Here is a 12,204-nt window from a genome sequence, read left to right as displayed (position 1 = left end):
TGACCCTACAGCAACTTCTTCCCATGCTGGGCAAGGAGTCTTGGCTGGTAACTCTAGATCTCAAGGAGGCATACCTGCACGTCCCCATTCGACCAATCTGCAGAAGATACCTCAGATTTCTTGCAGGATCAGAGCACTATCAATTCTCAGCATTGCCCTTTGGCTTATCTACTGCCCAGAGTATTCACAAAATGCCTGGCATCAGTAAATTGCAGACTACAGGGAATTCAAATTTACCCATACCTGGACGACTGCCTGCTACAAGGGGACAACAAAAGCAAGCTGACAACAGATTTACAAAGGGTCATTTACTTGCTACAAGGACTGGGATACACAGTCAATTTACAAAAGTCAAGGCTGATACCATCCCAAACAAGGACATTCTTGGGCTGAATTGGACACAGTACAACAAATGGCATTCCTGACTACAGAAAAACAAAAAGAACTTCCTCTTTACTTCTTGGCACTAACAAAACTGAACAAGTTAACAGCAAGAAAAGTTCTGCAGGCCATTGTGCTTCATGGCATCATGCATAATCTTGGTCCCATTTGCCAGACTACATATGAGGAAACTACAGTGGTACCTAAAGAATTTATGGTCCCAACACAGACACAGTCTAGAAACAGAAATCCCACTAATTCCATGCTTAAAACAGGAGTTCCTATGGTGGGCTCAGGCATGCCAGTCAAACCCAGGCCTACCCTTTCGCAGATGTCAACCAAGCCAGACCATCACAACAGATGCTTCAGACCTAGGATGGGGGGCCCACATGCTGGACAAATGCGTGCAAGGATTGTAGACACAGGATCAACTTCACCTGCACATCAATCTAAAAGAAATGCTGGCAGTAAAACTGGCAATCCAAAAGTTCAAACCATTTCTCAAAGAGGGCCAGTTGATGATAAGGACAGACAACACCACAGTCATGTGGTACATCAACAAACAGGGAGGCACTCATTCATACCCCCTATGCAGAATGACCTTGGAGCTGTGGACCCTGGCACTCAGCTACAACATTCAGTTACAGGCAATATTTGTACCGGGGAAGACAATACTCTAGCAGACATATTAAGCAGAACCACAATGGAAGCTGCACCCGGACATCTTCAAGACCATCTCAAAGAATTGGGGAATGCAACAGATAGACCTAGAAGTAACACCTCTCAATCACCAGCTCAAAAAATTCTGCACAAGGACATTCCACCCACTAGCATGGAAAGTGGACTCACTCTCCTTCAACTGGAAAGGCCTAACAGCATATGCATTCCCACCTCTTCCTTTGATACACAAGGTACTACTAAAATCAAGGAAGAACGCCCAAGGATAATCCTGATAGCTCCAAACTGGCCAAGACAACACTGGTACCCACTACTGAAGAGCATGTCTCGAACAATATGTGGCATACCCCTGATGCCTTTGATGTTAACTCAGAACAACTACAGCATCATACATCCAAACCTAAAACGCTGCAACTGACTGCATGGAACATCACATAGCAGCAGCTAATCCAGAACTTTCCCAAAGAGTTAAAGACATTATTCTTGAAGCACGCAGACCTTCAACAAGAAGGAACTATGCTGGAAAATGGAAAAGGTTTGTCATTTGGAGTACGAAAGAGGAAAAGATGTGTCAAACATAGATATGCCTAACATTCTGGAGTATCTGGCGAACTTCTTCATTCAGGCCTGTCCTACTCCTCCATCAAGATACATGCATCAGCTATTTCAGCAGAATACAGCTTTGGTCCACCTGTTTTTTCACCCTTTGCTCAGGCAGTTCCTCAGAGGAATCAAGAATGTAAAACCTCCAAGGAAACCACCATTACCAGCTTGGGATTTAAACTTTGTGCTAGAAAAGTTGACACTATCACCCTTTGAACCAGCAGCAACAGCAGACCTACAACACCTGTCATGGAAAACTGCTTTCCTACTGGCAATTACTTCAGCAAGGAGGGTTTCAGAACTACAGGCCTTAATGGCAGTGCAACCCTTCCTAATCTTCCACCAAGATAGAGTGTCCATGAGGACTAATCCTACATTTATGCCCAAGGTGGTATCCAGAGTGTCTTTAAACCAGGCAATCCACCTACCTACCTTCTTTCCCAACCCACAAAACAGAGGAAAGAATACTGCATACCTTGGATGTACATAGACAGCTACGCTACTTGGCCAGAACAAAAATAGCAGAAAGACTGACCAACTTTTGTAGCCTATGCAACAGGAAGGGAAGGAAAAGCTATTTCCAAACAGACAATCTCCAAATGGATAGGAAATTGCATACGATACTGTTACTCCTTCCATGGAAAACCAATTCCACAGAACATAAGACCTCATTCTACAAGGGCAACAGCCACTACCACAGCCTTCTTACGAGGAGTGGCAACCAAAGACATTATTGAGGCGGCTACTTGGACCTCCGTGCATACATTTGCCAAGCATTATAATTTGCCTCTATATTCCAGATCCCGAGCAGGGTTTGCCACTGCTGTACTGCAAGGGATCCTAAACACACCATAATCTACTTTTATCCTCCTCCCTAGTTAGCTATGGTATTCATGACTGCAGATGCATCCATGAAGGACATAGTACAGTTTTGTACCTACCATAAATGTAGATGTCGAACTGGATAGCATCTGCAGTCAGGATTACCCTCCTCCTTCCCTCTGTGGTACTCCTAGGGTGTTTACCCTCCTAATAGCTAGCTGTTGGGGAGTCTTTATGGTGTATTTGTTTGTATATATGTACATACATGCTTATTGTTGTGTTTACCTCTATCTATTTGGAAACATTGGCATCTATCCAAATTTTAGCCTGCAAGAGGGCTACTGGCATCTGGGGCAAGAAACACTGAGGAAAATGGCGGCTGATGCTTTTATGCCGAAGACCAACAGAGATGACGTCGGGTGGAGTGCGACATCAGCGGCCGGACCCGGACTTTGGAATCCGGCCGACTGCAGGGCTGCCTGACGACAGGACAACCCACTTGTTATGACTGCAGATGCTATCCAGTTCGGACATCTACATTTATGGTAGGTACAAAACTGTACTTTTCACCAATTCCCAAGTTCCACCAGAACTATCCCTCCAAAACACAGTTTATCAGGAAACAATCCCGGTCTAACCCTAGTGCCAGACCTTGTAAACACACCAGGAAACAACTTCCTATGCCTAGAGCACCCTCTGCATTTAGCCAGAGGTCTTCCTTTAAGGACAGGGCAGGTAGCATCTGACTACCTGCCACCTTTGCCTCTACCTCTTCCCCCCACCACCACCACCTTGCCCCTGTCTGCCCGCCTCTCTCATTGTCTCCCTCTGCGGACCCAGATCACCACAGACAAATGGATCTTGTCTGTCCTCAAAGAGGGCAACTACATGATTTGGCGCTCTCCTCCCGTATAGAAGGGCATCCCTCGTCCCCCTTCACAAGATCTGCCCCTCTTACAACCAGTACTGCAGACATTACTAGAACAGGGCACTATACAGTCAGTTCCCCCCTCTGTGAAAGGAAAAGGGTTTTATTCAAGGCTCTTCTTGGTCCCCCAAAAAGACGGACCATGGAGACCCATCCTAATCTTTCCTACCCCAACCTCTTCTTAAAGGTACCCACCTTCTGAATGCTCACCCTGCCTACCCTTTTCCCCTGATCACTCCACAGGGGTTCATGGGTACTCTAGACATAAAGGATGCCTATCTGTACATCCCTATCAAGTCTTTCCACAGGAAATACTTAAGATTCTTGGTGGGCTCCTCTCATTGTCAGTTTTCTGCCTTGCCTTTTGGTCTTTCCACTGCTCCCAGAATCTTCACCAAGTGCTTGGCTCCAGTGGTAGCCTGCAACAGGACAAAAGGGATACAGATTTTCCCCTACTTGGACATGCTCATCCAGGTCCCCAGCCAACAACTACTAGATCATCACCACCACTTGGTAATCTCCTTATTGCAGTCCCTGGAATTTCAGATAAACCAGCAAAAATCCCATTTCCAGGCAACTCAGGACATTATCTTCCTGGGATGCAGAATAAGAAGAGACCTCATGGAGGCTTTCCTGTCACCCCCAAATGTGAGCTCCCTCTCAGATCATCTCCTCCAGGTGTTCCAGTCGACTGCAAGACAGTACCTGAAACTATTGAGTTACATGGCAGCCACAATACCCATGTTACCTTTAGCAAGGCTCCACATGAGGAAGCTGCAGTGGTACCTTCACTCAGTCTGGAAACAACACAACCAGCCCTTGGAGCACACTGTACCACTTCTTCCCTGCTTAAATAAGGAGGTACTTTGGTGGTGGAACCAGGTACAATCAAACCCAGGACTCCCACCACAACCCACCCAGGTCATGCACACTGATGTCTCGGACCTGGGCTGGGGAGCTACTCTAGGACTAAGACAGGTGCAAGGCTTGTGGCTTTATCACCTAAAATCAGAACACATTAATGCCAGAGAAATGAGGGCAATCCTGCTTAGCCCTACAAGCATTCCAACCATTCATCTACAGAGGACTGATATATATAGACAACACAACTGTACGGTGGTATATCAACAAGCTGGGGGGGGGGGGCAAGTCCTTCCTGCTCTGCAGGCTAGCGCTCTCTGTTTTTAGAGTTGGCTACCTCTCAGGGAATCTCCATATGAGTGACCTACATCCCCTGCCTCCACAACAAACAGGCAGATCTGTTGAGCAGATGCTGCACAGAGAGGTCTTCTTGGATCTGGTCTACAAGTGGGTATACCTCAAATAGACCTGTTCGCCTCCTCCCTCAACAGGCAGCTTCCTGTTTTTTGCACCAGAACACCAGAGCCACAGGCACTGGCAATAGATGTCTTTTCACGCTCATGGAAGAGGAAATACCTGTATGCACCCCCCCCCCCTTCATTCTCATTCAGAAAACCCTGCTGAAAAGTAAGGACAATCCAAAAATCTTGCTGGTGATTCCCTACTGGCCCATGCAGCATTGGTTCCCCTTACTTAATCTGTCCAAGGACAATCACCACAAGTTACCCCCCAGAGTGGACCTCCTTACACAAAACAAGGGATCATTAATCCATCCACAGTGACAGATGCTCCACCTAACAATGTGGCTGATAGGATTCTGATTCCGTTTAGACACCTTTACAGTGAGGGTGTGCTCGATGTCCTGCAGAAGGCCAGGAAATCTAATAACAGAAAATCGTATATCTCCAAGTGGAAACGATTCTTTATTTTGTGTCACAAAAAACAGCTGGATCCGCTTCTCGGCGCACCTCCCATAGTCCTGTCCTATTTGTATGAGCAGTCAGGACTGGCTTACTCATCCATTAAAAGCTCATCTGTCTGTTATTTCTGCCTTCTTACCTCTAGACCACCCCCCCCCCCCCCTTGCTTCTCGACTGCCTTGCAAACTTTTCCTCAAAGGAGTTCTACATTTTAGGTCTCCTAAGAGACCGATTCCCCCCCCCCCCCTCCTTGGGACCTCAATTATGTGTTAGAAAAGCTTACGTTTCCTCCCTTTGAAGCAGCTAATAAGGCCTCCCTGAAGCATTGCACCTGGAAGACCATCCTGCTGGTGGTTCTTACCTCAACCAGGAGAGTATCCGAACTCCAAGCCCTTATGGCTACACCACCCTTCCTAGTTTTCCACAAAGACAGAGTTACCCTTAGGACAAATCCGTCCTCCATGCCCAAGGTAGTCAACAACAGGTCCCAAAATCAGGCCATTCAACTACCTGTTTTCTTCCCTAACCCACAGGGAGACAGTGAGAGAGTGCTGCATTCCCTGGACGTACGTAGGCAGATCAGATTTTACCTGCACAACACTTAGTCTTTCAGACAGACAGACCAGCTATTTGTGTCTTTCCATCCAAGGGAACTGGATAGGGCAGTTACCAAGCAGACTGTTTATACTTTGATATCAAAAGCCATTAACTTTTCCTACCAGATTCATGGCAAGACCCTGCAAGGGGCACTAAAACCCCATTCCACTACAGCAATGGCATCTTCAGACGCCTTCTTCAAAGGTTTGGATACCGCTTCTATTCTGGAAGCTGCTACTTGGACGTCTGTCCACACCTTCACCAAACACTGCAAGCTTCACTTCATCTCCAGGTCCAGGGCAGGTTTTGCCAGGGCTATCCTGCATGGATTCCTGGAATCTGCATCTAGACCACCACCCCAACTTCTGTGAGCTTTGGCACTCGCCCATAGCAGAATACTGCAACATGGGAATAGAAGGGCATAAAAAAGATGTGTAAAGTCTTGCCATAACCATAGATGTCCTTGTCTTCCATGTTGCAGTATTCCTTCCCACCCACCCTCCACTCTCATCTGCTACATAGATTCATAGGTTCATAGATTAGTACTAAGCTAACTGCCCTTGCGAGCATTTTAAGCCTAGCCAATTATCCCTTGTAAGACTCAAACCATGCACCTTGTGTTTGCAAGGCAAACACTTTAGCCATTAGGCCACCCTCTCAACATTCTTCCCTTTCTGGATGTCAATGTTATAGCATTGCCATTACAGGACTCGCTCCGAATGGGGCTACTCTTCAGAGGGCTGGTGCATGCCAACATCACTTTTATGGCCCACGTTCCTTCGCCTTGCCTGACTACTGGCGCAGCAAACAGGGACTGAAAGCTTTTTGAATACAGGCCGTACGTACACGAGCCTGAAGGGATAAACACATTTGCAGAATACTGCAACATGGAAAAGGACATCTGTGGTTATGGTAAGACCTTGCACAACTTTTCTTTCCCCTGTAAGTCTGTGTAGTAATTGTTCTTTTTGATTTAGTGTTTTGTGTTTTGTGTGTGTGTGTGTGTGTGTGTGTGTGTGTGTGTGTGTGTGTGTGTGTGTGTGTCTGTGTGTGTGTGTCTGTGTGTGTGTGTCTGTGTGTGTGTGTGTGTGTGTGTGTGTGTCTGTGTCTGTGTGTGTGTGTCTGTGTGTGTGTGTGTGTGTCTGTGTGTGTCTTTGTGTGTCTGTGTGTGTCTGTGTGTGTGTGTGTGTGTCTGTGTAAAAAAGCAAGTCAAATTAAGTAAACTGATTGTATTCTTAGGTTGAAGGAAAAGTACTATCTATGGTAAGAAAAGATTTGAAGAACAACATTCTTGAAGTTCAGTATGGCGATAAAGCTGACCGGTGGTTTGTAGTGAAGAAAACTCTTCGTGCCACAAATGTGAGTAATTTTCATTTTCATTGCTTTTTTTTTAAAATTGTATTGAACACTGTAGTAACTTTAAGTAACAGTATTTGCTGATGGGTACTGTGAAAGTGGCCATCTTTACAGTAGGACTAGAGTTTAAATTTAGATACAATGAGAAAAAAGTAAAGGTATGTACACTATGGACTGTAGTACTGATATAATTACAGAACCGTCATAGGTTGGTACTGGGCTATTGGCCCTAGGGGCCTATACAAGCCTAGCCATAACAATTCCCTGGATATTTCTTCCCACAGTATTTACTTCCCTGGACCAATGTCTAGCAGGGAGACTGACGTGATCTCCGGGGTGAATTTCCTATCTCCCATCCAATTGTCAAGGTTCCTTTTGAAGAGGGCCAAGGAAGCGCTCTGCTTGACATGTATGGGCAGTCTATTCCAGAGTATGGGGAGTCTCTGGGTCAGGAACCTATCCCTCCAGCATGTTTTGTTCATTGTGATGACAAGGTTTAGATCCCTGGAGCGTGTGGCTCTGAGGGATTGGGATTTCTTTAAGTGGAGCATGTCCAACAGCTCAGAGTTTGACATGGCCGTGTATGTTAAGCAGAGTTCGCCACGAAGTAGACTATGTGCGACAGAGTATAGATGGAGTTTTTTTAGACGGTCAGCATAGGGCGCCTGCTTCAGGCCTGTGATTCTTTTAGTGAGGTATTTCTGCGGCCTTTCCAGCTGTTGCAGATGTCTTGTGAGGTACATACCAAACAGGGCATTGTACTCTATAGTAGGTCTAATGAGGGATGAGTACAGTGGGACAATGACCTTTTTTCTGGATGAAAAGCCCTTAGTGATGAGGTGTGCCACATAAGATTTCCTGACTGTTGTGGCGATGTGGTTATCGAACGTGAGACCACTGTCCACCTGTTTCCCTAAGTATCTCATTACACTTTCAGTGTTTAGTGTACTGCTACCTATGTGGTAATTCATGGGTACATGTTTTTCCCCAAAGGGGATAACTATACAATCTGAAGTAGGGAGTTCATTTGTCAGCAATCTGTGGGTCTTGGATCCGATATCGGATCTGAGCTGGCAACTTGTTTCAAACTAATGGATCCGAGCTCCTAGCTCCTCCCCTCACCCATAATCCCCTGCCAACCCTCCATGACCCCAGATCTAGTTTGCCGCGCTTGTGGATAGCTGGATTCCTTTGAGCTCGACTAGTAATTGTCAGTTAAGTGTATTTTTTCTGTCAACTTTCTTCTCTTTTTACAAGAATATAAAGTGTGTAAGTGTTAGGTTCCCTGTAGTGTAAAAATATTTTTCTTTTAATTAGTTTTTTCCCTCCGTTCGCTGGTCGTTAGTGTGTGTGTGTGTGTGTTGTGTTTTGGGGCCTGTGTGTTTGTGTAACACTATTTTTTTCTTTAAGTATGGCTGAGGCCCCAAAAGCCATTTTTTTCTAAATGTACCGAGTGTGGCCATAAGCTCTCCCCGACTGATGGCCGCACTCGGTGCGTTCGGTGCCTTGGGGTTGAACACCTCACCTCAGGCTGTACCATTTGTGCAGCGTTCAACCCCAGGGCACTGAAAGAGCGGAGGTCGAAGCTGCTCTTGGCGGGACTTTTACCCCTGGACTCGGCTCCGGCCTCCGCTGCTCCCGTGGCTCTACCACAGGCTGTGGTTGCTGCCATTCCTGCCCCCCTTCATTTGGCTGGGACTCAAACTCCCGCTAAAGCACCAGAGGACAGGGAGGCCAGGAGGGAGAAACGGAGGGAGAAGCACCACAAGCGGCTGGCCGAGGCCACCGCTTTGGCCCCGCCAGCTAAGCGGGCTTCTCCCTCCACTGCTTCTAGGTCTCCTGCTCCTCAGCTCCGATCCCCTTGTTTCTCCCCAGGGCCCGAGGAGGAGGAGGCCCAATCTCCATCGAGGTCATCGAGGCGGCATTCCAGGCCTGCCTCGGTGACCTCTTCAAGATAGACTTTCAGTATGTCCGATGCAGACTTGGACCGGATGGTGCGAAGATTCATCCAGGCCCAGCTGCAGATGGGAGTGCTCTTGCCCCCCCTTTCGGGGGTGAGCTCGACACCTTTTTTCCATCCTATTGCTCCTTCTCCAACCCGCTATCCGGGCTCGGAGCGTTCGGAGCCGAGCAGCATTGGAGCCGAGGGTGGGTCGGTGCCGACAGTACTTGGTACTTCGGATCCGACCCTGCCCTTGAGCCTGTCTGATCCGACCTCTTGGAGCCGTGGCCCGAGCTTCGGATCCGAGGGATTCAGTGTGCCTTCGGCCCCGTCCAGGTCGGAGCGCACTGGTCCTTCAGATCCGATGGTCTCGGCGCCGGTTCCGATCCCTTTATCGGATCCGAGTGGGAGCCGACTCTCGGAGCCCAGAGAGAGTGGTTCCTCCTCTGCTTTCGATGTAGTGGAGAGGGTTCTGTTGAGAGCATCCCTTGTCTCTGCTCCACCCTGCACTCCCTCTCTACTGGGCCAGGCTTCCATCACCCGGCCAAAGGGACAGCCTGCTTCAATGTCCCAGATGGTTCCATTGGAACAGGATGTTGCTGGCGAGGCCTCCTCAGACAGCCCCCCCGAGGAAGTGCCCTGCAAGCATAAGTGCAAGAGGAGGCACGTGGACTCCCCTGAGTCCTTAACTGAGGACACGGACTTGGAGGAAGGGGATGGCTCCCCAAGATCACCCCCTGAGTATGTCTCATTTGGAGACATCATGGAGATGGAGGATCAGAGGTGGGTGGTCTGCCCCCAAGTCTTCCTCCGACAAGTCCTTGTTTCTGGAGGCATTCGAAGCAGGCCCGTCTACCTCTTGGGTGTCCCCTCCGGCTGACCCCTTGGTGGACCTTATTACCACCAGGGCGTGGAAGGATCCGGACACCGTAGAGCCAATACTAAAATGCCCGGACAGGATACTAAGTCCCCCGTCAGATCGGTCGCACTGGAGCAAGGGTCCCCCCGTAGATGCCATGTTGACGGCGGCTGCCACGAAGAGGGAACTAGCTCAGGAGAGCTCTAAGTCCATCCACCGAGCAAGGAGTCCCGCTCGATGGACCGCTTAGGGAAGCGAGTTTTTAGTTCAGTGACCTTCTCGGTAAGGTCTCTGAACTATATGGCACATGTCATCAGGATGCAGCAGGATCTTATCAAAGAATACGCTGCCTCCCCCCCTGAGTCCATGTTGGCGGAGGACATACAATTGTACTCCACCCGAATGGCCACTCTGAGATCAATTTCAAATACCTCTATGCGACTGTTGTCCCACGCCACCGAGGGAGCCGCTAGGGCTAGCGGAGCAGGCCTAGTCATGAGACGTCAGGCCTGGCTCCGTCATTGTGACTTTGCGGAGCCCTTTAAAGCGTCTTTTGCGAATGCCCCTTTCGATGGTTCTGCCCTGTTTGGCAAAGCGGTTTGCGAGACACTTGTCCAGAGCGAGAAGGACGGGAAGACGTCTGCCATCTGAGTCCGCTTCTCTGCTCCCCAGCGGTCCTTTTCGAAGAACCAAAAGGGTCAGAAGAAGATGTGGTTCCGGAAATCGCAACATTCCCAACCCGCTTCGGGCAACCAGTCCTTCCGTGGCAGAGGAGGACAGGGAGGACGCCACCCCAGGGGCAGAGGGGCTCCGAGAAACTTTGGGTCCAGAGAACCTTTCTCTGAACGGCCCACGCAGCAGCCCTGAAGGGTTGCCCGACTGCTCCACTCTGGAGGCAGTTGGGGGGCGCTTCTCGGAGCACCTAGCGGCATGGGAGTCCATCACGACAGACCGCTGGGTGCTTTGAATTATTATATCCAGAGGGTACAAAATACCACTACTTCATGTTCCCAAATTCAAGAACCTCCCCGATGTACCACCCGATCAGAGGGAGGCCGCAGCCGCAGAAATTCAGCAGCTGCTAAGAAAAAGAGCCATCCAGCCTGTCCCCCAAGACCAGCTCGGATTAGGGTTCTACTCCAGGTTCTTTTTGGTGCCAAAAAAGATGGGGGACTTGAGACCGATTCTAGACCTTTCCCGCTTGAACCTGTCGGTAACCAAGGAAAAATTCCGAATGGTCACTCTTCAATCTATTCTCCCCCTTCTAAGGGAGAACGATTGGATGTGCTCTATAGACCTTAAGGATGCGTACTACCACATTCTAATGGACAGATGATCCAGGAGGTTCCTCCGCTTCCGGCTGGGAGCCAGTCACTACCAGTTCAGGGTCCTTCCCTTTGGCCTCACCACAGCCCCCAGGGTGTTCACCAAGGTATTAGCAGTGATTGCGGCCCACCTGAGACTCCAGGGAATACAGGTCTTTCCGTACCTGGACGACTGGCTCCTGACCGCCCCAACAAGGCATCTACTTTGCTCAGCCAGAGATTTCTTTCTCCGCCTAGCCCCACAGTTAGGCATCACCATCAATGCAGACAAATCCCTTCTGGCCCCGACACAAGCCATAGAATTCATAGGAGCCAGAATAGACACCAGAGAGCTATGAGCCTTTCTAACGTCGAGAGACTTCGGAATTTGCAACTCCATGTGCGGGCTATCCTCCAATCAGAGACCCCACCATCGGAATTGGTCCTGAGGGCACTGGGCTCCATGGCGGCAGCGATAACGCTCCTTCCATGCGCCCGTCTGAACATGCGGGTACTGCAATGGACCCTTCTAGTGCAATGGTCCTTTCTGTCCTTTCCTCTTCACCACCCCATTGCTATCAGCAAGGCTTGCAGGAGGGCTCTATTATGGTGGATCCATGCTTCGGACCTCCATACGGGCCGTCCCTTCTGCACCTCTCCCCCTCTCACCACAGTGACCACGTACGCCTCCCGCCTCGGGTGGGGGGGCATTATTCAGGCAGGACGGTCCAAGGCACGTGGAACGATACAGAGACCTCCCTGAATATCAACGTTCTGGAGATGAGAGCGGTGCTGTACGCGTTGCAAGCACTTCAGAATCTCCTCCCCATAGGAACGATTGCAATTCAGTCGGACAACATGTCGGTTGTCTGGTACATCAACAAACAGGGGGGAACCAGGTCTAACCCTCTATGCCACGAAGCCATGAGAGAGTGGGAATGGGCGATCTCCAC

General features: G+C 49.2%; 1 protein-coding gene across 1 annotated transcript in view; it reads left to right on the top strand.

Moving 5' to 3' along the window:
* Positions 1 to 12,204, top strand: part of LOC122800223 (protein NO VEIN-like) — a 1,589,974-nt gene that overhangs the window by 1,187,914 nt on the left and 389,856 nt on the right. Inside the window, exon 19 of the mRNA XM_044069716.1 lies at positions 7,030 to 7,149. Within this exon, the coding sequence (XP_043925651.1) occupies positions 7,030 to 7,149 (120 nt within the window). The remainder of the gene's footprint in view (positions 1 to 7,029; positions 7,150 to 12,204) is intronic.

This window comes from Protopterus annectens, chromosome 4.part0, assembly GCF_019279795.1.
Source record: "Protopterus annectens isolate FY-2018-M chromosome 4.part0, PAN1.0, whole genome shotgun sequence".
Classification (NCBI taxonomy): domain Eukaryota; kingdom Metazoa; phylum Chordata; order Ceratodontiformes; family Protopteridae; genus Protopterus; species Protopterus annectens.
This window is presented reverse-complemented; position numbering and strand designations above follow the sequence as displayed.